Raw genomic sequence first — 26,401 nt, 5'->3', positions numbered from 1 at the left:
TTAAGGACCTTAATACTCCTTTTATGGAACAACCTTATTATGTGGGTTTTGTCTTTGTTTGCACTTTTTGCATTTGGCCATGAAGTTTATGAGTCAGATCTAACACACATTTAGTATAGAGTCTTACTTATGAACTCAGCTGCCTAGAAATGTGTTGTGATTCAGCAGTTTTTCAATATTATCTCTAAACATAGGCACCCACATTCATACGCACCAGAATGTTGTCTTGAGAGCAGGTACTCTTTTGATGCGTTATGTTTGTGGCATATAGTGAATCCAAAGTATTTGAATGAATGAATGAATGAATAGAATGTCCTAATGATTGGCTTGGACCTTTTGACTACTTTTCAGTATTTCTCAATACATGGGTGAATAGGAATGTGTTATGGATGCCAAAAGCAATCATATTGGAAAAAATGGGCAGTACTTAACAGTCTTAACTTTAATGGAGTAGACTTTTGTTTTCCCAGTGGGTGTTCTCTGTATTCTCCAGCACTTTCTTGGGGTGGAGCTTTGTACTCTTAGGAATAGAATATGAATGTAACAGAGTGGTGATTTGATGTCTTTTTGCTGTGTGAATAGAAGTGACCGTTTCTAGTATTATCTGGTCTCCATCTGTTTTGGAGAAGAGAGTTGTAAACTCCCAGTGTAAAAAATTGTAAATATAAAGCAAGTAATTAAAAGGAGAATATATACCAAACTGTTAATAATGACTGTCTCTATAGGCTTTGCAGGTGGTTTTCACTTCTGACCTTATGTAATCCTTGGTTTGAATTTTGCATAATGAACAGTGTAACCATTTTTTGAAACCTAGAAGTTTAACTTGCAGTGGTGGACTTAGATGCAAGAGTAGATAGAAAGACTGTAATTATTCTGACTCCCTCAGCCCCCACCAAAAGATGTATTAATAGAAGCTAACAAAAGGATATGTTGATGTGAAAATGGTGTGAAAAGCAATGCTTTTTTTAAAAAAAAAATAATGATTTCAGTGGTCACTAAATGTCCCAATCTTGTAACAACCAAATTTTCCAGAACATTCCTGTCTTAGTCCATTTGTGCTGCTGTAACAAAATACTGGAGTCTGGGTAATTTATAAAGAATAGGAACTTATTTCTTCCAGTTCTGAAGGCTAAGTCCAAGATTAAGATGCCAGCATCTGGTGTCTCCTGAGGGCTGCATCCTCACATGGTGGAAGGCAGAAGGTCAAAAATGGGACAAACACTTGTTCCTCACATGGTGAAAGAGAGCAACCCACTCCTGCAAGCCATTTTTGTAGCAACATTAATCAGTTCATTGAAGGCCAAGCCCTCATAACCTAAATACCTCCTGTTAGGCTCCAGCTCCCAACACATGAATTTTGGGACACATTCAGACCATAGTAATCCCCTAGAGGTGATATTGGCCCCATTGGCAACTCCTGGCCTTTGTGCGGGGAATGGGTGTCATCTGTAGAGAGAAAGAAATTTCTAAAATAGAATTAACTGGAATTGTGAACTTATTATATATAGAAGAGTTAAGTGAATGGAGTCTACTGTGACAACCAAGTTTTGTGATTGGGTGAACAGTGGATCCATTCACTGTGAAGGGAAACATAGAAAAAGAAGATGGACTTGGATGAGGTTTGATTGCCTGGAAGATATTCATAGGGAGCAGCAGCTGGAAATGCCCATTGGTTGGGCCAGAAATAGATTTCAAATTGTTGAAATAGATGAGATCACCCACAGGGAATATGGGGTAAGGAGACAGCCAAGGGTAAAACCTTGAAGGACATCAACATTGGAGTAAAGATATGAGTCATTGAATTAAATGCAGAAAGAAAAGTAGGTAGATAGATCCAGGCAAGAAAGGGCATTTGGGGAGAGAGGAAAACAACTAGCAGAGAGCGTGCATGAAAGCGAAGGGGGGAGCTAAATGTCCATGCAAATGCAGTGTTCATTTCATATGAAAGTAATACGTTAAATCCCTCCACCCCTATTTTCAAGTTAAATTTTCCCTCCAGGCATGCACCACTGATTACCATCAAAAGCAAGTCTACTCCCTGTTTGAGAAATGTAGACATGGGTTTCTACAGCCCCCTTTAGAATCCTGGCAGTGCCTGGCTTTGTCTCAATTGCATTAATAATTTTGGCTCAGCCCAAGGAATCTTGCTGAGGTTTATTATGAATCATTTTTTTGAGGGGATGGGGGAAATTGTATTTGAAAGCAAAATGATTTTTGTAATATATATTTCTGCTCATTTCCTTCATGAAGTCCAGTTATGTCCAAAACATAGTTTAGGCTGTTTTAAAACAATATTCAGAAAAATTTTGAATATACAGAAAAGTTGAGTAACAATGAAAACCCATATACCCACCGTGCAGACTTTAAAATTACAATTGTACCATATTTGCAAATGAGACACTCTGCCTTAGAAGCAGTTGGCATATTTAGGGAGCAGGAAGGACATCAGTGTGTCTGGGCCTCTGGGATAAAGGCCAGAGGTTGTACTGTGAGTTGAAGATGAGTAAAGCCTAGAGGGCCATGGCAAGGAATTTGGATTTTATTCTTAGGGCAATAAGAAGTCATTGGAAGGGCCTTAATCAGTGAGTTTTTCTTGCTGCTGTTCACTAGAATTCCCCCAAATACTTCTGAAAGGAAATACTGATGATGATAAACTGGAAATGAGGAAGGCAAGCAGGTAGTTGTGGTGAAAGATATCTTTAACCACCTTAACCCTTATTGAACTATTGCTACCTCCAACTTGGGCATCTCTATGCTCTTGGGATTGGCAGTTCCAAACTTTAGACATATACCTGTGCATTTAACATCCTTCAAGGTCACAGAGCACTCTAAATGGTACTGCTTGATGGAAGACTAGGCTCTTTGGAAGGCATTGTCTTCATTCCTGGAAGAAAGTAGTGCGGCCGAAGAGTCTGCTCTTAAAGGTGCTCTTGCTATCATTTGAGCACTGTCTGAAGGTTACTTGTTGTTCTGTGAAGGAATTAACTCCTGTTTCTTGGAAGTAAGGAGAGTAAAACAAGAGTTGAAGCATGAAGCTCAGTTCTTTTTAAAACTAGTTTAGTATTTGGTTTCAAATTTTCCTGTTCCTCTTTATTATCACTAAAACCACTTAGTGATTCATGAAATCTATTTAGTTGCTCATGTATTTCTTAAAATGTAATTGAATAAAATAGAAGATATCAGTTTTAGCTTTGTGTATGTATGTATACGTATGTGTATGTGTGCATGTGTGTAACATATTGAATAGGTTTCATTCTGCAGATGTCATTCAGCCTTGCATTCAAAAGTTTTATGGATAGTACTTTCTATGTATTAAGGGTAGATTTTTTATTTTATTTGCTGATTTCTTTAGTTTGTATGTTTATCAGAGTTATACATGTGTATAATTGAAGGAGTCAAATAGTTACCAAAAAAGCTTCTAAGAAAAAAATACCAGATTCCTACCGTTTTCCTGCTCCCCAGAGGTAACACCTTTAATCTCTTTTGACTGATGATTTTGGTGTCTTTCTTCATGTCTTTAATGAACATGCTTATGAGACATCTGGGATTTCACCATATAGCCTGTGAGACAGAGTACATCAAGACGCATGTTGTTACCTCAGTAGCTGCTTTAAATTTTCCTTATTGTACTCATTGTAAATTCAGCAACACAAAATCACTACTTAGTAGCAGTATGCACATTAATATGCTTATTAAGAGCTTTATTTCTTAAAGAATGACTTTTCCTTTTAGCAGTGTTCTAGGCACATGTATTGTCTATCTACTTTGTCATCACTTAGGGGCTGTTCTTTAATTTTTTAGTTTTTCTATATTTTCAATTATTTTAAAAGTTGGATCACTGAGTGGCATACAGTAGCACAGTCATGCACCTCTTAAGGAGGAAGACACCTGAGAAATGTGTTGTTGGCCACTTTCCTTGTGCAAACACCTTAGAGTGTACTTATACAAACCTAGATAGTATAGATTACTACACACATACGCTGTATGGCGTAGCTGCTGCTTCTAGGTTACAAACCTTTACAACATGTTACTGCACTGAATACTGCATGCAATTGTAACACAAATCATGGGGTGACAGGAATTTTCCAGCTCCATTATAATCTTATAGCACTACTCTTGTGTATGTGGTCTGTTGTTGACTGAAACATCAAGGTATTTAACACATTAACTGCCACGTGAGTTGTATTTAACTCATGCTGGTTTTCAGCCCAGGGCCCCGTGAAGCATATGTAACTCACGGAAAACAATAAAAAATAACAAATTTTTCATTAAATAGAAAGGATCATTTTGTTTTCCAGGTTTTTATGCTATTTTCGTAATAAAACACCATGGCCCCAGGGAAAAATTTTTTTCTAGCATGGCAGCCAATCTGTTAAGCTTACTTCATGGCCAACCCTAGACATAAACAAATTCTCTAATGCAAAAGTTTTAGGAAGTGTTATTTCCTTGCTTTTGCCTACCAAAATCTTCATTAGTTGTGTTCAGAGTTGGTGAATCTGAGGACATAAAGGATTTGTTGAGAATTATTGCACTCATAATTTGAAAATAAGAAATATATACTTAAGATAAAGTAAACAAAGAATGATTTTTAAAACTAAATCATAAAAAGAGACTTACAAAGTGGGGGAGAGAATATGAGCATGTCATGAATAACTTCACCAATGTGATTGGATCCTACTGAGGAATGTCACTTCTTGTTTTGGGTACTTGTTACTGTGTTTCCTCGGAGTGCAGTCTTACCGAATTCATATGTTCTGTAAAATCTTAGCTACCTGGCGTGTTAATTAAGAGGAATGATTGTGTCACACCGCCCCTTTCCCACTCAGAAGCATTTTATATGTGTGTTCTCTTTGGCACTGTACTCTTTCTGCTGTGACCAGCATTTGGTGTGTGATAGGACTTTTAAATCTCCTTTACCCTGGAAAGTGCCCTCTTCCACTATTGAGCCAGAGCTGAAAATATCTCTGTTGCATAGCACCATAACACTTCCTGCAAAATACCATTAAACATTCCCACCCTCCACCCAGCATTGACATGTATAACATCACTGCTATTCCTTGCAGACTCACAGGTAGGAAAGATAATATTTTCAGAGGACTTTATTATGAGTGTGACCCACTGTGTTCATGGAGAAGCATCCTACGTGTCCCCCCACAAAGGAGAAAAAAAACATGTAATGGAAAAGAACGGTCCAGGATTTGTGTCCCATCTAGCCTGGTAATCAGAGAGATAATTTAATAGCTAGTTGGGAGTGACTCCCCTATAGTCAGTCCAAACTTCTTGTCATAGATATGTTATTTAGAAGTGGACTTAAACATCCTTGAATTTTGAGAACCTATGGCAGAGGACGTGTATTAGTCTGTTTCTCTTTGATTAATGAAAATGTGGTTGTAATTTGATCAAAAAAGGATTTACAAGCTGACAGCAGGTAAGATAGGCACTATTTGGGGATAGCGATTGGTCAGAACAGATCACATCAAAACATGTTGAGAAATAACATACTTACGATTTAATTGTAGGCTTAACATTAGCGTTCATTTGTATGCTCTTCCCCTAAACATTTATTCTCTGTAAACGGATATATAGGTCACTCTATCTCAAACGTTAGGGAAAAAACATTCAAGTTCTTTCTTCAAATGAAATCTTAGGCAAAGTTCAAAAGAAGTGTGATGATACTATGCAATGGAGATATTTTTGTGTTTATATTGGGGGAGAACAAAGTAGGGTTGGGGTGTTTGAGACTTACCTCTTCCTACTTTGGTATATGTGAGGGGCACCTGGGGCAGGTAAATACTGGAGGTTGGAACTCACAGTTTGAAAATCACTGACCTAAGTGATCCACAGGATTCTTCTGAAAAGTGTTACTTTTTGATGCTTGATATGAGGCTATTTGATGCCTATGAGTTTCACCTCTTTTAGTTTATTTAGTGAAAAATTGTAACTGCCAGTGTGTTCCCAAGTCACTTCCATTGTTTATCTTGTTAACTTCATTTTTTCACAGTGGCTTCTTTGGATAACTGCATGTTCTCCTTTTGAATGATGTAATATTGTGGTTTATGTGGTTGAAAAGTTTTCTGCTACCCACAAAAAATTAAGAACTTCCAAAAGTTCATTATCCCCAGGGTTTTATCCAGTGAGTTCTTTAATAAAAGATGGTCACATCCATGCAGAAAGAGTACATGTTGAAACTGTCACATAAAGGATTGAAAGATCTGATGGGAAAGTTGTCCAGAGTGCCGTCCAAGGTTCTCTCCAGCTCTGAGCCCCTACGACTGACTGACTAGGAGGAAGAGAGAGAGAGAGAGAGAGAGAGAGAGAGAGAGAGAGTGAGTGTGTGTGTGTGTGTGTGTGTGTGTGTGTGTTTGGTGCAGCGCACTGGGGTGCTTAGGAGAAGCAGCATGAACGCTGGGGAAAGAGCATCTGGTGAGACCTAGGTAGTACACTTGTTGCTACTGCTATTTGGCTAAGCTCCTTACCTAGCTTTCTGCCTCACTCTCCTCAATTGTAAGATAGAGATACCTATTAGTTGGAGCTACAATGTGATAGGACACTTTGGATCAAGACAGACCTGAGCTTGTTTTACCACTTAGTACCTTAAGCCTGATTCTCAACCTTGCTAAACTTCACCACTAAATGGGAGAAATAATGTCCCTCGGGATTGTTTGAAAGGATTCCATGAGATGATGAATTAAAGTGCTTAGCATCATGCCTGGCAGTAGTAGCTGCCCTGTGAGTGGTAGCTGCTGTAAGCATCACCTACATCAGCAGCATCAATCAGCATGTTCCTCAAATGGGTGATTAGGAGAGCAGATGATTTGAATGAAAAGGAAAAAAGTGTTTTGAAAAGTAATAAGTTGTTCTGGCCAGGCGTGGTGGCTCACACCTGCAATCCTAGCACTCTGGGAGGCCGAGGCGGGCGGATCGTTTGAGCTCAGGAGCTTGAGACCAGCCTGAGCAAGAGTGAGACCGTGTCTCTACTAAAAATAGAAAGAAATGGTATGGACAGCTAAAAATATATATAGAAAAATTAGCAGGGCATGGTGGCACATGCCTGTAGTCCCAGCTACTCGGGAGGCTGAGGCAGGAGGATTGCCTGAGCCCAGGAATCTGAGGTTGCTGTGAGCTAGGCTGACGCCATGGCACTCTAGTCTGGGTAACAGAGTAAGACTCTGTCTCAAAAAAAAAAAAGAAAAGAAAAGTAATAAGGTATTCTATAATGCTAAGACATCTCTGTATTATCATTTCTTGTGTATGTTAGTGGGTGTGTCCCCGTCCTGCTGATTTTGAAAGTCATATGAAATGACTTTCTTAAACACTGGTGTTCTTTCCCAAGTTAGGATTTAGAAAGTATGTCTTCTATTAATCCCACTTTTTTCTCACATGAGCTTTGTGCTGTGTTGCAGGTAGAGCAGGCAGAGTGCAGCGGAGGCCTCTGGCGCTGTCGTCATGCCGTTCCCGTTCGGGAAGTCTCACAAATCTCCAGCAGACATTGTGAAGAATCTGAAGGAGAGCATGGCTGTTCTGGAAAAGCAAGACATTTCTGACAAAAAAGCAGAAAAGGTATGCATTTTGGCTTTATTTATATTTGAAGTCTCTTAATTAGGAGCAAGTACAAAACAAATTATGAGATAACTTTAAAAAAATAAATCCCAGTTTGAGTTTATTTGGGGTTTTTAAAATGGAGTCCTAAAGCAGCATATGCAGCTGCTGAAACACAAAGTTTTCTTCTGTACTTCCATCTAACAAAATATTTCTAACTTTTTCTCAGTTTTTCAATTTAGGTTTCCAGGTTTATTTAAGTTACTTATTTCATTCTTGAAGTGTGTCTTCTGATTCTTACAATCCGTGTTTCCACTGGCAGTCTTCCTGGGAGGATTCCTCTCCTGGTTTTCTTTCTGTGTTCTCCGTGTCCATGCCAAGTGCCTCCATCTACCCAGTCACCGCAGTCCAATGCCTGACTTTCATCCCAGTTGTGTCTTGCCACCCTTCCCTAAAAACATAATTTTTCACTAAATATTGTTCAACTTCCTAAACCATTTATGAATAAATTCTGACTTCCATTTCTTCTTATGGAAGATCGTCATACTCTTTGTGGACCTTAGCAGTAGCCTTCTTACTGAACTTTCTGAAATATCTTCCCTGCTTTATTTCTTCAGTGGAGACTCCTCCCATAACACACAAGACCCTTCGTGATCTGGTCTTTGCTTCTCTAGATAAATTGTACTGATTGAGTATCAACTTATCCAAAATGCATGGGACCAGAAGTGTTTTGGATTTTGGATTTTTTTCAGATTTTTAGAATATTTGCGTGTGTGTGTGTGTGTGTGTGTATATATACACATACATACATATATATATATATATACATACGTGTATATATATATATATATATATATACATATGTGTATATATATATAAAACAAGATGTCTTGAGGATGGGACCCAAATCCAAACATGAAATTCGTTTGTGTTTCATATATACCTTATACACATAGGCTGAAGGTAATTTTATATAATATTTTAAACCAATTTGTGCATGAAATAAAGTTTGTGTACACTGAACCATCAGAAAGCAAAGATGACACTATCTCGGCCACCCATGTGAACAATCTGGTTGTTTGGCATCACCATCATTCCAGACTCTGAGTTTATATGCTTCCAATAAGCAATCATTTCCTTATACTTACGTACATATATAATTACTTAACAGTAAAAAATATGATGTACCATTGATACTGTGAAAAAATAATGCGTCCAGGGTAACTAAGCAGCACAGCAGCATCACCAGAATACCTGTAGCAGGTGTTAAACAACAGCACCAACAAACAAGGGAAGACTTTTTGTCTCCACCTGCAATGCTGTGTTTTGATTAAAAAGTTACTAGACACTGTATTTTATTTTTTTAGATAAGAAACATCAGAAGCAGTTTAGAGACCAGGAAGTGGGTCCTCCAAGAATGCGGAGGCATTTTGCTTAGTGGCTTTTTAAAATGTTTCCTCCAGAGTCATCTGCCTCATTAACAATGGTGTTTGTCTTAGAACTCTCTTTGATTTTATAAGTTCCTTGTTCTATTATGAATGTGCGTTGCTCCAGTCCTTCAGTAAGCCCATCACACGTTTTCACCATGTATTTATAGACACTTTTTCTGTAGTGTTAATGTCATCTTCATTGTTGTGTGCGTTTTGACTGCAACCTGTCACATGAGGTCAGGTATGGAATTTTCCACTTGTGGCATCACGTCAGTACTCAGAAAGTTTGGGATTTTGGAGCATTTCAGATTCTCCTGTTAGGGATGTGGAACCTGTAACCCTTCTCTCCCTTACTCTGTAGGCTCCAGCAGTCTCAACTGAATTAAATTACCACATACTGTTTTCTTGTTCACTCTCGTCCCACTTCCAACAAAACCTCCATTCCTCTTTACTACCCCATACATTTCTTTTTCCAACATGACTTCCCAGAATATTCCCTCTCCTTCCCAACCTCGGGGCCCCCCCCTCCGCCTTTAAACAAATTCTCTACCATTTGGGCACCTCTCTGGGAAACATCAGACAGTGTTGCCATCTTCAGCCTGATTTTGTTTTTGCTGTATTTTTGTCTCCCCTACTAGACCATGAGTTCTTTGACCAGTGTGTCAGTTCTGGCCTACATGTACCCCCTACAGTACCTTACTGTCATGGGCTAGGTGCCTGCTGTTTATTGAACCAGTGTTTCATTGGAATGAAACTTTCCACCTTATCTTTTATTTAGGAGGTTTTCTGTCTTGGAATGAAGGTTAGACTGCTTAACTACCACCATCTTTTTAAGTCTAAGACTCTGTTATTACCTGTGTTCTGACAAGGAAAAGAATACACTCATCAGATTAAGATTTGTTATTATAGGCTATTGAGTTTGTATATTTTTCTTTCATTGGATGCAATCTATAGTTTGTAAAATTTTCTATAAGTCAACTTTAGATCTTCCATGGAAATTCTCGACAGTTTCTTGCATATCCACAGTAAAAACTGTAGATAAAATTTAATATATTAAAGCTTATTTTTAAAATTCTTTGTAATTAAGAAGAATTTTGCCTTTGGTATAATTTAAATGCAGTATAGTTAGTTCCATAGTTCAAAAATCAAAAAGTAAACATTGAGAAATATTATTCCTACCCCGTTCTCCTTTTCACCTGATGGATAACTACTTTATTACTTTCTTGTGTTTCTTTATCCAGATAAAAGAAATGTGAACACATTCTTATTTTTCTTCGTTTTTACACAAAATGTAGCATGCTATATACTATTCTATATAGCTTTCTACTGTTAAATAACTTTCACAGATATTGTTATTCTAATGAATTTTAGCTGTTTATACTTAGCCAAAATTTGTCCTTTGGGTGTAGGGAGGGATGGAAGAGGATTTAAAAAAATATATATGACGTGTGTGTGTGTGTATTTTTTCTTTTTTTTTTAAGAGACTGGATCTAAACTTCTGGACTCAAGCAATCCTCCTGCCTCATCCTCAAAAATAGCTAGGACTACAGGTGCACACTACCATGCCCAGCTAATTTTAAATTTTTTTTTTTTTTTTTTTTTTTTTTTTAGAGATAGGATCTTGCTATGTTGCCGAGTCTGGTCGTGAACTCCCAGCCTCAAGTGATTCTCCTGCCTTGGCCTCCCAAAGTGCTGGCATTACAGTCATGAGCCACCACACCTGGCTGGATTTAAAACATTTTTGTCTTTCTATTTTATTTTTGCTTTGAAATCCTCAGAAATATTTGCTGCTTTCTTTACTTCTTAGATAGAATGTCATAATCATTGTTTGATTTGGGATTCTCATTATAAGTATTATTATACTGCAGTGTAGCATGGGTGCCTTCAGGTGAGTTTGAGGAGTATATGACTGATTATTCCTACTCTAAATGGTCCCAGCTTCTGTGCCTATGACTTAGCATTTCTTCTTTGTCTGTGTTTTCCTTTATTACTTTATTTTGATCTTTTGGTATGTGCTGCTGGCTGATCTTATCCTTATCCAGCTTCCTTTCATTTCTTTACTCTGTTCAATGTTTCTGATGCCCTTTGGACTGAGAAACCAGGCTAATTGAACCAATTTGTAATAAGGGAATATAGATTCTAAGAGAACTTCTGGGTAAGGTAAGTGGTATTGTAAACCCAGGATTTGAGTTCTTCTCCCGTCTTATTTGCCAATGGGATATAAAAATATGAAAAGTCTAGTTCCAAAAACTAGACACAAATGTCCTCAGGAAGTTAGTGGGGACTTTTGACTGAACCACATTCACAACTGCTAACTCAGAGAGTAAGAGTACATAGCTTGGCCTCCCCCTCACTGTTGGGCATGTACAACTTCAGGAAGCACTTAGCAGTCCTCATGGTCTCCAGCGTTTCTATGAGGTGGGGGCAGCTACAGCTAGTAGGAAGCAGGGATGGCACCTATGACTAGTAGCTGGGCTAAAGAGGCAACGTGTGGGCGAGAGCAGGCTCCACAGAGTAGGCATAATACCTGTCTGCTGGAACTGCCTTCAACTAGCAGTTCCTTCATCCATATCCTGAAATTGCTAATTGATGAAAGGATAATGTGTGTGTTCTGTAAATTAAAAATGATCCATCTTCTTTTGTCTGTGCCTAAATATGCTATCCACACATTAAATTCATTGTTTGTCAAAATAATATTGAATACCTACTGTGTGCTGAGTCAAATTTTAGGCACTAGGGATATGGTGCTCAGTAAGATGAACAAAGTCTCTACTCTTTTGGAGCTTCCATTCTAATTGAGAAAGATGGATGATAAACAGGTAAACACATAACTGAACAAGAATTTCAGGTGGTAGTGTTACAAAAACAATAAAATGGACTGATGTGATGATAGACACTTTTAAGCTTTTTGGTCTCAAGATGCCTTTTACACTCTTAATTTATTGAGGACCTAAAAGAGCTTTGTGTATGTAGGTTATCTACTAATACTATCCTAACAGGTTCACTTCATTCATTTTTGAGAAAACATCTGCCAAATATTTGAATCTGAATATTTTGTCAGTTTTTCTTCCAAGTACAAACGATATTCCATAAAAGAGTGGCTCGTTAACTTATAGTTCAGACATACAAGTGCTTTTCCTTAAAGCAATCTGTCATGTTTTATAAGGAGCCAAAGGTACTTTATATATACTTCCCATTTGTCACAACAAATGTTGAAAATATGTATGTGTACTCAAAGGTCAAGATATAATAAAATTAATTTTTTACTGCTTCTTCATGAGCATTCTTAAGTGAGTGCTTAACTGAGTGCATAGTGATGAAGACTACAGTGACTGCCATTACAGTTTGGTGTCACTGCCTTGATTCATGCCAGGGTGTCAGCACCATCAATGCAAATAGCAGTACAGTAGGAAAAAGGCAAATAATGTCCTAGTACTCATATAAAAACAGTTTTGACCTTACAGACCTCAAGGGACTATACTTTGAAATGTACTGTGATAGTTAATGGAAGATGTGTGGGTGGGTGGGTGGCTGCAGGTAGGGGGAATGTCCTAATTTAGATGGGTTGTATGGGGAAAGTCTCAAGAAGATGACATTGGAAATGAGTCCTACAGTGATAGAAGGCAAGTTTAGTCTCTGATGGAATCCATGTCATCTTCTTGACTAAATCAGTGATTTTTCAACCAGGGGCACTTTTGCTCTCAAAGAGGACACTTGTAATGTCAGGAGACATTTTTGGTTGTAACACTAGGGAGGGCTGCTGCTGACATCTAGTTAGTACAGGCCATAGATGCTGCTAAACATGGAGTAAATAGTATATCCCACCCCATACAACAAAGGATTACCTGGCCAATAATGTCAATAATTCTGAGGTTGAGAACTGCTGCTCTAAACCAGCATTAAATAAAGATAGACCTCCTGCCATTAGGATCAACAAAACAAAGAAAAATAGTTGAATTTATTAAAAATAAATTTCAATTCAAAAGAAGGGGACAACTCTGAAGAACAACTCATGCAAATTACTTACACCAAAATTGATTAGGAGGGGAAAACCCTGGAATTTCTTTCTTATCACACTCAGAAGGAAGTAGCAACTAATGCAAATGGTGAATAAGAGGGAACTGAGAGAGACTTGAAAACAATGGAAAGATAAAAATCTGGTCACTAAATTAAAAACATGAAAAACAATTTAGATATCATACTGAAAACCTGACAATAGCCCCTTTAAACCAGGGTGTCTTCCTACCTGTTGATTAGCATGGTTCTTGAAATTCTAGCCAATGCATAAAGAAATGTTTTAGAAATAGAAAATATAGCTATTACAAATAAAGAGAGAAAGTTACAGTGTTGAGCTATTCATAAATGTTTATAAAATGCAAGAGAATCAAAGGGAATATGAGAGTTTTTTAGGATGGCTAAATGAATAGAATATTCGTAGCTTCGTAAATGCCAACTATAACTAGCTAGAAATTATAGTTTTATAATAGAGTCTCTTGTTCACTATAACAACAACAAAAAAAAGTATAAGATGTCCAGGAATGCTTTCATGAGAAAGAGTGCTGAACCTATATGAAGGAAACTACAGAACTTCATTCTGAGACAAAAAAGAATACGTGGTCTATGTTATCAGCTGTAAAGATAGAACATAGTTAAGATGCCATTTCTTTCCAAATTAATTTTATGCTTAAAGCAACTCTATTCAGATCTCAGCAGGATCTTTTTTTAAACTTGACAAATATAAATTCTACTCTTTTGAAGCAAAACACACACTTCAAAACCTATTCCACTCATATTCTTCACACTCACGGTTAACAGAAATCTATGTTCTAGCTTTTCAGGCCAAAAAGTCTTAAAAGTCATACATGACTTTTTTCTCTTTCCCCAAATCCATCTACTTCATCTGAAAAAAAAAAAAAAATTAAAAATCCAGAATCTAACCACTTCTCCCCATTTTCCTTGTTACACCCCAGTCCAGGCTATTATTTTATCTGCTCTGGATTACTGTAGTGTCCTTCTAACTGGTCTCCCTTGTCTGCCTACAACCATAGTGATTCTTTGAAAACATGAGTCAAATAATATTTTCCTTAGAGTAAAAGTCAAAGTCCTAATAGGGGCCTAAAGTAAGTCCTACAGGCAAATCTTGCCTAGGCCTATTTTTGTAAGTCTCATGAGCTAAGAATGGCTTTTACATTTTTAAAAGTTTGGTTAAAAAAGAAGTATATGTGACAGAGACCTTATATGGCCTGCAAAGCCTAAATTTTTTTTTTTTCCAGCATATTACTGGGGTACAAATGTTTAACTTACATATATTGCCTTTGCCCCACTGGAGTCAGAACTTCAAGCATGTCCATCCCACAGACGATGTGCCCTGCACCCATTAGGTGTGAATATACTCATCCCCTCCTCTCCCCTCCCACCTGCCCGACATCCAATGAATGTTTCTACTATATGTGCACATAAATGTTGATCTATTAATACCAATTTGATGGTGAGTACATGTGGTGCTTGTTTTTCCACTCTTATGATACTTCACTTAGTAGAATGGGCTCCAGCTCTATCCAGGATAATACAAGAGGTGCTAGATCACCATTGTTTTTTGTGGCTGAGTAGTACTCCATGGTATACGTATACCACATTTTATTAATACACTCATGTATTGATGGGCACTTGGGTTGTTTCCACAGCTTTGCAGTTGTGAATTATGCTGCTCTAAGCGTTCAAGTGCCTAAAATATTAACTGTCTTCCCTTTTGCAGAAAAATAATTGCTGACCCCTTTCCTGGACAGTCAGGCCTGTGATGTCTGCCATCTCTTCTCCTAATACTCTTCCCACACTGGCCTCCTTTCCCCTTGCGCCCCATTCACACTGCTGCCTATAGGCCTTTGCATTTGGCTGTTTTCTTTGCCTGGAATGTTCTTTCCCCAGCTCTCTACTTGGCGGACTCCCTTTTTTTTAAAGTCTTTGCTCAAATGCCACTTTTCACCCAACCCCCTATTTAAAACATATGCCTGCCCTATGGCACTCCTATTCTCCCTTACCATGCTCTATTTTATTATTTTCTCCCTTGTTAGAATATAAACTTTCAAACATAGAGCTCAGTAAATAGTTGCATTTATTGAAAATGGAATAGAAAGAGCTAACGTGAAATACTGCCACCTTATTTATTCTCTTCTGAATTCTTAATATCTCCTGAATTATATAAAACATTTTGCTAAGAATATTGCAACAATTTGTACATTGAGTTTGTGACTTTGTACCATAGCCAGGTATCTTCTCTGGATTCTGTGATGGTGGCCAAGTACTGTATCATATTTCCTTTTAACTGCTGCAACTCACAGAAGTAGTAAGATAAATGACTTTTCTCAAGAGATCTACACTGCTGGTCCTAGTATTGTCCATATAGTTTTATGAGTTACTATCTTTGCCTGTGGTTAAGGATAATCAGGGAACATTTTCTACCATTAGATGAATAATTATACCCAATGGATCTGATGATTAAATCACTATGAGCTTGTTGGTTCTGGTGATATACAAGATACAGTACTCATCTATAAACTGACATTTATTATGCTTACATGAGAATTAAAGGGCTTAATTAGCAGAGTTTGTGAATGACAAAAATTCAGGAGGATAACAAATTCTATGGGTGACTGAATCAGGGTCCAGGGAAGGGTCAGTTAGCTAGGGATGGTGGGGCAGTGGTTGGAGGAAGTGTATAATATTAACTAATAAAACACAGTACAGATAAAAGTGTGGCTCTGTACTCAATCTAAAAAAATTTACTAGATGCAATGAAGAAAATAAAACAGAATCATTAAAATGTTTGATCATCTAAAAGGAGGCAGATAAAGAAGAAAAGGATTAAATAACAGATGGAACATAGAAAACAAGTAGCAAGATGATAGACTCAAATGTACTGTATCAATAATCACATTAAATGTAAATGGTCTGAACACCTCATTTAAAGGCAGAGATCATCAGATTGGACAAAAACGTCCCCACTATGTATTGCCTATAAGAAATGTACTTCACAGGTAACAACACAAGTAAATTAAAAGTAGAAGAATGGAAAAAGATATACATTAATACTCATCAAAAGAAAGCTAGAGTGACTCTGAGAAATCTTTGCAAAGCATATATATGATAAAAGATCACATCCAAAATATATAAAGAGCTCTGAAAACTTAACAAGAAAACAATCCAGTAAAAAGTGGGCAAGAGACTTGTATATACACTTCACCAAAGGAGATATGCAGATGCCAAATAGGCAGTTAATCATTATAGGGAATTGCAATATCAAACCATAATGAGATACTGCCACACAGCTACTAGAATGCTTAAAATTGAAAATACTGACTCCACCAAATGTTGATGAGGATGCAGAGCAACTGGAACTGCTGGTGGGAATGTAAGATGGTACAACCACTTTGGAAAACAGTTTGGCAGTTTTTTAAAAACTAAACTTGAACCAACCATGTGATCTAACCATTCCACTCCTGTAAGTATTTTACCCAAGAGAACAAGAAATGTGTATCCACATACAGTCTTGGCTGTAAATGCTCATAGCAGCTTTATTTTTAATAACCTCAAACAGGAAATAGCCCGGGTGTATGGATAAACTAATTGTGGTACAGCAACATAGTGGAGTACAACTCAGCAATACAAAAAGAATGAACTATTGCTGTACAACAACATGGATGAATCTCTAATTATATTGAACGAAATAAGCCAGACTATAAAGAGTACATAATGTGTGACTCTATTTGTACAAAACTGTAGAAAATGAAACTGATCCATAATTGCAGAAAGCAGATCAGTAGTTGCTTTGGGGCTGGCAAGGAACAGCGGGGTGGGTGGAGGGAGGGGACTACAAAGGGTGTCAGGAAACTTTTGCTGGTGATATGTTCACTGTCTTGACGGTTTCATGGGTGTATATATACTTTCAGATTCCATCTCACATCTTTGTCTTCATTTACTTTGATATAGACTTTCATAACAGCTTGCACACTTTAAATATGTGGAGTTTGTTGTGTCAGTTGTAACTCAGCAGAGAAGTAGGAAAGACTGTACCAACTGGAGCAGATGTGGCTTAGAAACCACATATGTATGCCCTGAGAATAGACAATGTAATAAAGCACCCAGAAGGGCTATTGAAAGGCTAGATTGCAATAACAGAAATACACTATTGAAATTTAAAGTGATAATCTCTGCACTGTGGGGGAAAGTCCACACTTGAGGATGTGGAAACTGGAGTGTGTTGATAGAGGCTTGAACAGGCTGGCATGGAAATTCAAACCTCTGCCGTGAGGAATAGTTGAATGAACTGGAGATGTGAGGTGCAGCATGGAGAGAAGAAGATTTGAGCAGAGTAACTTTGTAGAATGGGATTAATCACTATAGCTCTTAGTAGTATGTTTTTGGAGGACCATCGAATGTGAGGAAAGGGCTAGACAGTGTTTCACAGGGTGGCAGGAGATAGAATTCAGCGGAAGGAAAACAGGAAGTCCAGTTTTGTCTTGATATTTGGAAAGTAATAGGTGTATAAGTTGGCTTTCTCAGGAGATAGCAAGTTTCTCACCTCTGGAGACATATTGCCATGGGCTGGGTGACCACTTACTTGAGTGTTGTAGAAGGAATTCAAGCTTTGCAGCTTTGACACATCCTTACATTGATAAAACATCACACTTCGAAAGGTGCCTTAGTAGAGAGGCCTCCATCTTATTTTGAGGTAGAATAGGTTCCTGTTTTACCCTTAAAATCCGGATGAAGAAAGCTGTTGTTTCCTAGGTAACCCATTACGTTACAGTCAGAGACAGAATTCACACCTAGCTCTGCCAAACCTATGGTCTTGCCTATTTCTGCTTTATTTGTTATATCTGTGGGCATTTTCCCAATCATTTCTTGTGATCTTCTAGATGAAATGATAGATACAACAGTTGAGTATTTATTTCTTTATTTGTAATGTGTTGATATTTTTACTTGTTTCATATGGTACACAACTGCCACGTTAAGAATTGTGTATGATACAAATAGATTTGTCTTTTAGGACCTATGCCACAGCTTTTTAAAGACTTTGTGCAAAACTAATTTTCTTACACCTTTAAAAAAAAAAAAGGTTAATCTTACCATCTTTATTTTTAGGTAACTGGGGGATGGAGTTTGGGTGGGACTTGTTCTTTCACTGCTAACAGCCAAACAGATGTAGTGTGTGTAATGACTGTTTACACACTCTTTGCCCACTACATGCTATATAAAGAAGGATGGCTGCCTTGTGCAGCTTATACTTGGTTTTCTTCATCAGCATGAATGCATGTGTTCACAGGGTTGAATGGCTATATTCACTCATTTCATGAGAGGAATATGTTTGCTGGAATATTTAAGAGGGGTAAAGGGAGCAGCAGAGCCTTTTCATAGCATGGCCATTTAACAGTGACTCATGGTTACTAAACTTGTTTAGAGTAATCTTTGACACCAGGAGGTTATTAATAGGTTTTTTTAAGTACATGATCTTTCAGCTTAGAATACTTAGTTTCTTTATTAAAAGGGAGATGGGGGGCTAAAAGTATGTATCCCATAATTAATGTGATAATATAATTGTTCCCATTATCAAACACTTGGCACCAACAGTCTTTGTCAGTTTACTTTTAGATTCCATCTCACATCTTTGTCTTCATTTACCTTGATACAGGACTTTGTTTTTTCAATGAGGTCACTTAATCCCTTTTTGAGAATGAGTTGGTATTTAAGGCAGTAAATATAGATTGGTATATATTTAGAGAACTCTTGTTTAAAATAATTCTTTTGCTAAAGAGTGGGTTTAAAGAAACTCAAAAAAAGACAATAATAAGACGTAATAAATGATTTAAGCCTCCGCATTTCCCCTAAATCTGACCTCTTTGAGGCATTTCTCAATAATGATAACTCATTATAAGTAAATTACAATAAATTTAGTTATGTAAACTACTGGTGAACTGAAGCATGGAAAATTTTGCTTAACAGATCACTTCAAAATTGTCTCCAAAAAAGATGACTTTATCAACAATGATGCCCATTGGGGTTGTTTTCCTCATGTCAGGATTTCTGTACATAGTCACTGGCAGGACAGAGTTGCTGTAATCTACTGTCATTATCCCTTACAAAGGATTCCCAATTTGACTGAATCCACAGACATTTTAGTGCCTCTATGTGTGGGCAGATAGGCATGTGGATCAAATCTTCTCTTTGTTCTTCAAGGAGTTTATAATCTACTAGAAGAAATAGGCGTGTAAATAATATAGAGGCACTTGGTATGAATAATAGTCTGTGGGAACCAAGAGGATAAGGCAGTTGCTGCCTTTGTTGGGGACAGGCACAGAGATGGCACTAGGTTTAAAGTGACATTTGAGCTGTTTTTAAGCTGTTTGGCAGGCAGAGAGTAGTGAGAAGGAACAGAATGTGAAACAGCATAAACTATGGCATGTTCAAAAAAACAGTGACAAGATCAGTGTGACTTTAAGGAGTAGAGATATAGGGGAATGGTGGGGGGTAAGGCTAGAGATGTAAGTTAGACAAGGGTCTTATTTACCAACCTAAAGATATGCTGAGGGAGCTAAAGAAATCTTATGTTGTGGTTTTGCTTTGTTTTAAATGTTTGTTTTGAAATTATTAATTCACAGGAAGTTACAAAAATGAATTCCCATGTACTCTTTACCCACTTTTCCCTAATGGTAACATCTCACATAACTACATACAATATCAAAACCAGGAAATTAACATTGGTACAATCCATAGGCCTTACTCAGATTTCATGGTTTTACAATTTTTGTGGGTGTGGGTATAGCTCTATGCAATTTTATCACTTTTTGTAACCACCACTACACTCAAGATATAGAACTGTTCTGTCACCACCTTTATAGCCACAGCCACCTTTCCCCTATCCGTAACCCCTGCTGGCAACTGCTAGTTTGTTCTCCCAAAACTATAAATTTTGTTATTTCTAGAATGTTATATAAATAGAATCATATAAAATGTAACCATTTGAGATTGGCCTTTTTTCACTCAGCATAATACCCATGAGATCCATGCAAGTAGGTATGAGTATCAATAGTTCATCGTTTTTGATTGCGGAGTAGTCCTCCATGGGATGAGTGCACCACAGTGTGTTTAACCATTGACCTGTTGAAGGACAGCTCGGCTGTTTCTGGTTTTTTGCTATTTCAAATAAAGCTGCTATAAACATTTCTGTACAGGTTTTTGTGTGAAGTACAATCCCTGGCTCATATGGTAAGCACATATTTAGTTTTATAAGAAATTGCCACACCTTTTTCCAGAGCTGCTGTAACATTTTACATCCCCACAAGCAAGGTTTCAAAGTCAGAGCTGGGGAGAGATTGAATATGTATTTGGGAGTATAGATGTAATGACTTGAGATGAATTTGGCAAGAGAATTCTGTTGACAAAGGTTAGGGGTAAGGAGGGAGAAATAAGTTATGAAACTAGATTTCTAAGAGAATTGAGAGGATTTAATGGTTGTCCACACTCCACTCCCAGTTCACATACCTTTTGACCATCTCTTCTACCCACCAAATATTTTCCAAAGCATGAGTTAACAGACTACCTGGTGAAACACTTTACTTCTTAAACTTCTCTGATCATTTTTTGGTAATAGTTGGACATGTTTATTTCTCTATAAAGCATTTTGTTTAATCGACTTGTAATTGTTCCTGTAAATAGGGAACAGAAATCACGCACATAGTTGAAATATACATATAATTAAAAGTCATCAATTGAAATATGAACTTAATCTCACTTATTTATCAGGACTGTTAATAATTCAGTTGATTAATTTTAGTTTTTCTTTTATATTGAGCTGCTGATTATCCTATAGTAATCCTTTGATAACTAGCTGTGGGAATGCCGATGTTTGGAAGTCTCTTATTCCCAGCATCCATTATCTGGTTCTGAATAGTTGAGCACCTTCTAGCTGTTAAATCCCATTCTAGTCTTTGGGTTTATACTTGGCATTGTTTGTGGCACAGTTTTTCAAAGTGTAGTTGGTAGAACTACCTACATATGTAGACGTGCATACTTGGTTATTTGTTAGAAATAAATCTTAAAAAATTTGGATGGAGGAATGTCTTGAGGAGAGGGATGAAAAGGAAGAAATACAAGAAGAAATTAGAAGATAAACCAATTAGTACCAACCTAATGAACATTTTGATCTATTTATCTTGTCCCCTTTATTTTTTTGTTTTTTTTTTTTTTAAATAAAAGTAAAATGTGAATTGTGAAACATTCAAACAAGTCTGAAGTAGAGCAAGTGAAAAATGAAAGTACTCTTCTTACCTCTCCCCATTGGCAGCCCATACTCAGTTTGGTGTGTGTTCCTCCACACTGTTTTCTCTGTGAGATCACAGGGAGTTAGGCTGTAAATTGAGCACAAGGTAAATCACAACCAAACTTAACCTTTGAAAACCCCTCAGTTGCCCTGTAGAGAGCAATATCCATTGTGAGTGTACTATGACTCAAGATTTCCAACACAGCAAGTATTTCCTCCAGCACCGCAACAGACCCCTCTTTCTTCAGTTGAGTACCAGCTGCAGTAGTAGGCTTTCAGTAGGCTCAGCCTGGGGAGATGTCCACACTATGAACTGTGCACGCACACTGAGGCCTAAGCTCAGGACCTACGCTCAGTAAGTTAAATGGTCAGCATTACTGAGACATACAAGTGGAGACTTTTCCAGTAGGCTGCTGAATACAGTGGTAAGGCCTGGGAGAAGAGAACTGGATTGGAGATAGGAATCAGTGAGGCATCTGCATTTAGGCGATAATTAAAGCAGTGGGTGTGAGTGAGATCACTTAGAGACTATAGAATGAGGAGGACCTGGTACCTTGCCTTGAGGAATTCCCTGTGTTTAAATGGCCTAGTGAAGAACAAATCAAAAAAGAAACAGAGGAGCAACAAGCAACCAGAGAGAGAGGAGGGAAAATTAGGGTGGTGGTGAGTCACAGAGGCCAGGGGAGGAAAAGTTTCTAAAGGAGAGTATAATCAACAACTCAGTGCTGCTGAGAGTTCAGGTGTAATGAAGACAGAAAATTGTATTTAATAGCACACAGGTCAGTGGTGACTAGCCAAAAGGGTCGGGCTGAAGAGTGAATGAGGAAAGAGATGTGGACTATAGCAAATACAGGCAAATGTTTTGAGAGCTTTATTATGGGGTGGACAGGAGCTAGGAAACAAAATATTTTAATTAATAATTTTGAACAGTTAAAATTATTTAATTTTGTTAGGGGGGATCTTGATCATGTTTAAAAACTGATAGGGAAAAATTACGTGAGGGGGGTTGACTATATAAGGAGATGAGATAGTAGGCAGGGTGAGTTCCTGAGAAGGCAGGAGGGGGAGGGATCCAGAAGCAGGTAAGGAGGAGTACAGGTAGGTGAGTACAGTGGTCAGCTGGTAAGGAAAGTCCTCTGGCATTTCTTCCCCACCCATAATGTGACAGTGTCATCTTCTGAAAGGGAAGGGAGCTTTATACGTGAGTATAGGTTGCCATTCAACTCAGAAGAAAAATGAATAGCTTTCTAATTATGTCCCTGCCTCTCTCCTACCTTTTTATAAAAAACAGCTTTATTGAGATATAATTCACATGCCATATAATTCACCCATCACCCATTTTAAGTGTACAGTTCAGTGGTTTTCAGTTTATTCACGTATGTGTACAACCATAACCACAGTCAATTTTAGAACATTTTATCACTTGAGAAAGAAACCCATGGCCTTTAGCTGTCTACCCCCTTCTTTCTCATTCATGTTTTTCTGTCAGAATAGACTATGATCTGAATTCAAATTTAAAATCATATAATGATTTCAGAGAACAATATAAACTGAGGTATGTAAAAGGTTGCTAAGAGCTTTAAAACTTTGACCCAACCAGAGAAGCAAAAGAGGCCGAGGCCTACTACTTAGGGTCACTGTTATAAAATCAACAGATAATACCTTCAGAAAACCTATTAAGTGTCAGATTCTTCCTTGTCAGAATCATCTGAAGGATAAAGGTTAATAAAATGGAATTGAAAAGGGAACACCTATTGTTGCTAAATGATTTTCTCCTGTCCCAGAAAAATTATATTCTGGGTTACTTAAAATTTGCATATGAGACGGTGAACTGCTGTTTGAAACCTCTGAGGCATTACTGAGAATGGGATGGTAACAGCAGACTAGTAAAGGTAGACTCTGCTTGACATTGATCCTGAATAAGGTTTCATAATGAGATTATTAGGAGGAGGATTTATAAGCATTTAGAAAAGAATGTCATATCAGTAGAAATTAGCATAGGATTATTAAAAAGATCATACCAAATTCATTTCATTTTCTGATAGGAAGTAGGGAAGAAACCATATTTTTATTTTATCAAGGTATTTAACAAAAAGCCTTTTTAATATGATTTGAATGATGGGCTGATAATGAGATTAGTGAGAAGTGTTAAAATCTTCATTGCAGTGTTGACCTTGCTTCAACAAACAGTGCCTGTGGAAGCCAGAGGGTTAGTTCACTTAGGTTCTCTCTGAGTCAGTGATATGATACAATTGCAAAAATTCTTAAAGGTACTCTTGGGCTGCATTCACATTTGCATCATTCCATGCAGAATGGTTGGATAGGGTTAGAACATTAGCCCTGCCTTTCTTAGGATAATTTAAGAAAAGTTTTCTGGAATAGATGACAATTTAGGGAAGATAGGCAAGCTGCCTTCAAATAGGAGCCTTTATGTGGATGAGATGTTAGAATGCCACCTAATCTGCAGTACAGACCCAGGGCCAGCAGACAGCGCAGTGAAGCAATGTTTGTCTCATTATAAAATTGTCTAACAGCTATCTGATTCTGAAATCTGCTAATACTGCATTACTGGATACTGGAAGTATTTAAGGTGAAGCAATGTGATCATTTAGTAGAAGATTAGAAGAGGTTGTAGAAGGGAGTACCATGGGACTAGATGATTCTTTAAGTACTGTTAAATGCTGATGTTCTGTGAATCTGTGCTAAGTAATCTCCCTGAAGTATTTCTCTTGTCATAAATGGCTTCACTTTGTCAAGGGAAAAGGACTCTGTAAAATAAAACTCTGTAAAATAACTTACCGAGGTTTATTCTGAGCCAAATTTGAGGACCGTGGCCTGGAGCCACACCCAAGAAGCCTTGAGCAAGTGGACTCACTGTGGTTGGGTCACAGTTTGGTTTTACACATTTCAGGAAGATAGGAGTTACACATAAAGTCGTAAATGAGTACATGGAAGGCATACACTGGTTTGGCCTGAAAAGGTGGGACATCTCAAAGTGGGGGCTTACAGGATATAGGTGGGTTTAAAGACCCTTTAATTTATAATTGGTTAAAGAAATGAAGCTTTGTCTAAAGGCTTGGAATGTTTTAAGTTGAGATAAGGAAGTCTATTAATCAGAGACAAGCCACCCGCCACATACCCAGGCTTCAGTAAATTGAGGACCTGCAGGTTTGTCTTGTATGGCCTTATGCCTGTTAATGAGTTATAAAGGCTATCTACAGGAAAGGGGAGGGGCATGATGAGGCATGTCTCACATCCCTTCTCACGTCCAGCAACTCAGTTTTAGTGCATCCCCTTGGCCAAGAGGGTGGTCCATTCAGTCAGCTGAGGGGAGCTTAAGATTTTATCTTAGTTCACGACTTTATACAGGTTTTTACAGCCTTTGTTTTTTCACATGTCTTTACTATTCCACTTGAGTCTCCTTTGTTGTTTTATTAGCTATTAATATAAATCTTTATTCTGGGTTTTGGTTTTAAGTGGTTGTTTTAGGACTTATCGTATATGCCTTTAACTTACTACAATCTGTCTTTAGGAAATATTATACTGTTTCAGTTATTAAAAGAACCTTATAACACTATGCTTCCTTTATGCCCCTTTAAACTATTATTGCCATATATTTTTGTTCCACATATGTCATAACCCCAAAATACATTATTATCTTTGCTTCAAACAGCCAAATCTATTAAAGACATTTTTTTTAATTATCGGGAGAAAATATTTTATATTTCCTCACATTAATATCTCCATTGCTCTTCATTCCTTGGTGTACATACAAATTTTCATCTTGAAAAATTTTTCTTCTGCCAGTAGGACTCCCTTAAACATTTCATGTAGTACAGATCTTCTGGTGATGAAACCTTTTCACTTTTCTGTGTCTCAAAAACTTTTTATTTTGCCTTTATTTTTAAAGATATTTTCACTGGGTATAAAATTCTAGGATGACAGTTTGTGTGGTGGTGGGTTTTTTTTTTTTAGTACTTTAACAGTGTTCTTCCACTGTCTTTTGACTTGCATCATCTTTTCTTTTCCTTTCTTTTCTTTTCCTTTGTTTTCTTTTCTTTTCCTCCCTTTCCTTTCCTTTCCCTTCCCTTCGCCTTCCCCTTCCCTTCTGGCTGCTTTTAAGATTTTCTCTCTATCACTGAATTTAAGCAGTTTGATTATTCCATACCTTGGTATTGTCATGTTCCTGTTTCTCATGCTTGAGATTTTTCAACTTTCTGGCTCCATAGGATTATAGTTTTTATCAAATTTGGAAAATTTTCAGTCATTATGTCTTCACATATTTTGGCTGCCATTCCCCCTTCCTTTGGGGACTACAGTTAACGTATATTAGGTTGTTTAAAGTCATCCTGTAGCTCACTAATGAAAAGTCCTTCCCCCCACCCCCATGTTTTATTTCTGTGTTCCTCATCCCCCAGGCTGCGACCTGTACCGGTCAATGGCCTATTAGGAAACTGGGCACACCATCACCTCCTGATTTCCACAGCACCGCCCCCCACCCACAGCACCCCCACCCCATGGAAAAATTGTCTTCCATGAAACTGGTCCCTGGTGCCAAAAGGGTTGGGGACTACTGTTTTATTTTAGATAGTTTTTATTGTACTGTCTTCATATTTACTAACCTTTATCTCAGACATGGTAGTTTATGTTTCTAAGTGTTTGATTCAGGTCTTTTTTATGTCTTCTATTCCTCTGTTTAACATACCCAATTTTTCTTGAGCATATTGAATATAGTAACTACTTCAATGTCCTTGTTTATTAAGTCTGCCAGGTGTGTCATTTCCAGGGCTGTTTCTATTGATTAGTTCATTATTGGTCATGTTTTCCAGTTTTTGATCCTTTCCAGGCTTGCTGTTAAGCTTTCTTGGGCAGACCAAAGCAGAGTTTGGTCTAGGGCTACTTTTGTATACCTACTGGGGCAAAACCCTGAGTACTCTGCTTGATGCCCTGTGAATATGAAGTTTTTTCCATTTAGGCTGATAGGAACAAGAGCTGTTTCCAGCTGTGTGAGCTCCATGGTTCTGTTGCTGGCCTTGGCTACTTTCTTCTCATACACGTGCTTATCAGTATTCAGCTAAAGATGAGAGTGGGGCTGTGCAGATCTCTGACATGCTCT

At 37.7% G+C, this 26,401-nt stretch overlaps 1 protein-coding gene across 1 annotated transcript in view; it reads left to right on the top strand.

Annotated features, from left to right (window-relative positions):
* Window positions 1-26,401, top strand: part of CAB39 (calcium binding protein 39) — a 79,425-nt gene that overhangs the window by 27,040 nt on the left and 25,984 nt on the right. The window contains exon 2 of the mRNA XM_045559329.1: window positions 7,404-7,560. Within this exon, the coding sequence (XP_045415285.1) occupies window positions 7,447-7,560 (114 nt within the window). The 5' untranslated portion in view covers window positions 7,404-7,446. The remainder of the gene's footprint in view (window positions 1-7,403; window positions 7,561-26,401) is intronic.

Source organism: Lemur catta, chromosome 8 (genome assembly GCF_020740605.2).
Source record: "Lemur catta isolate mLemCat1 chromosome 8, mLemCat1.pri, whole genome shotgun sequence".
NCBI lineage: Eukaryota > Metazoa > Chordata > Mammalia > Primates > Lemuridae > Lemur > Lemur catta.
The sequence above is the reverse complement of the archived record's forward strand: the minus strand, read 5'-3'. Positions and strand labels throughout refer to the sequence as shown.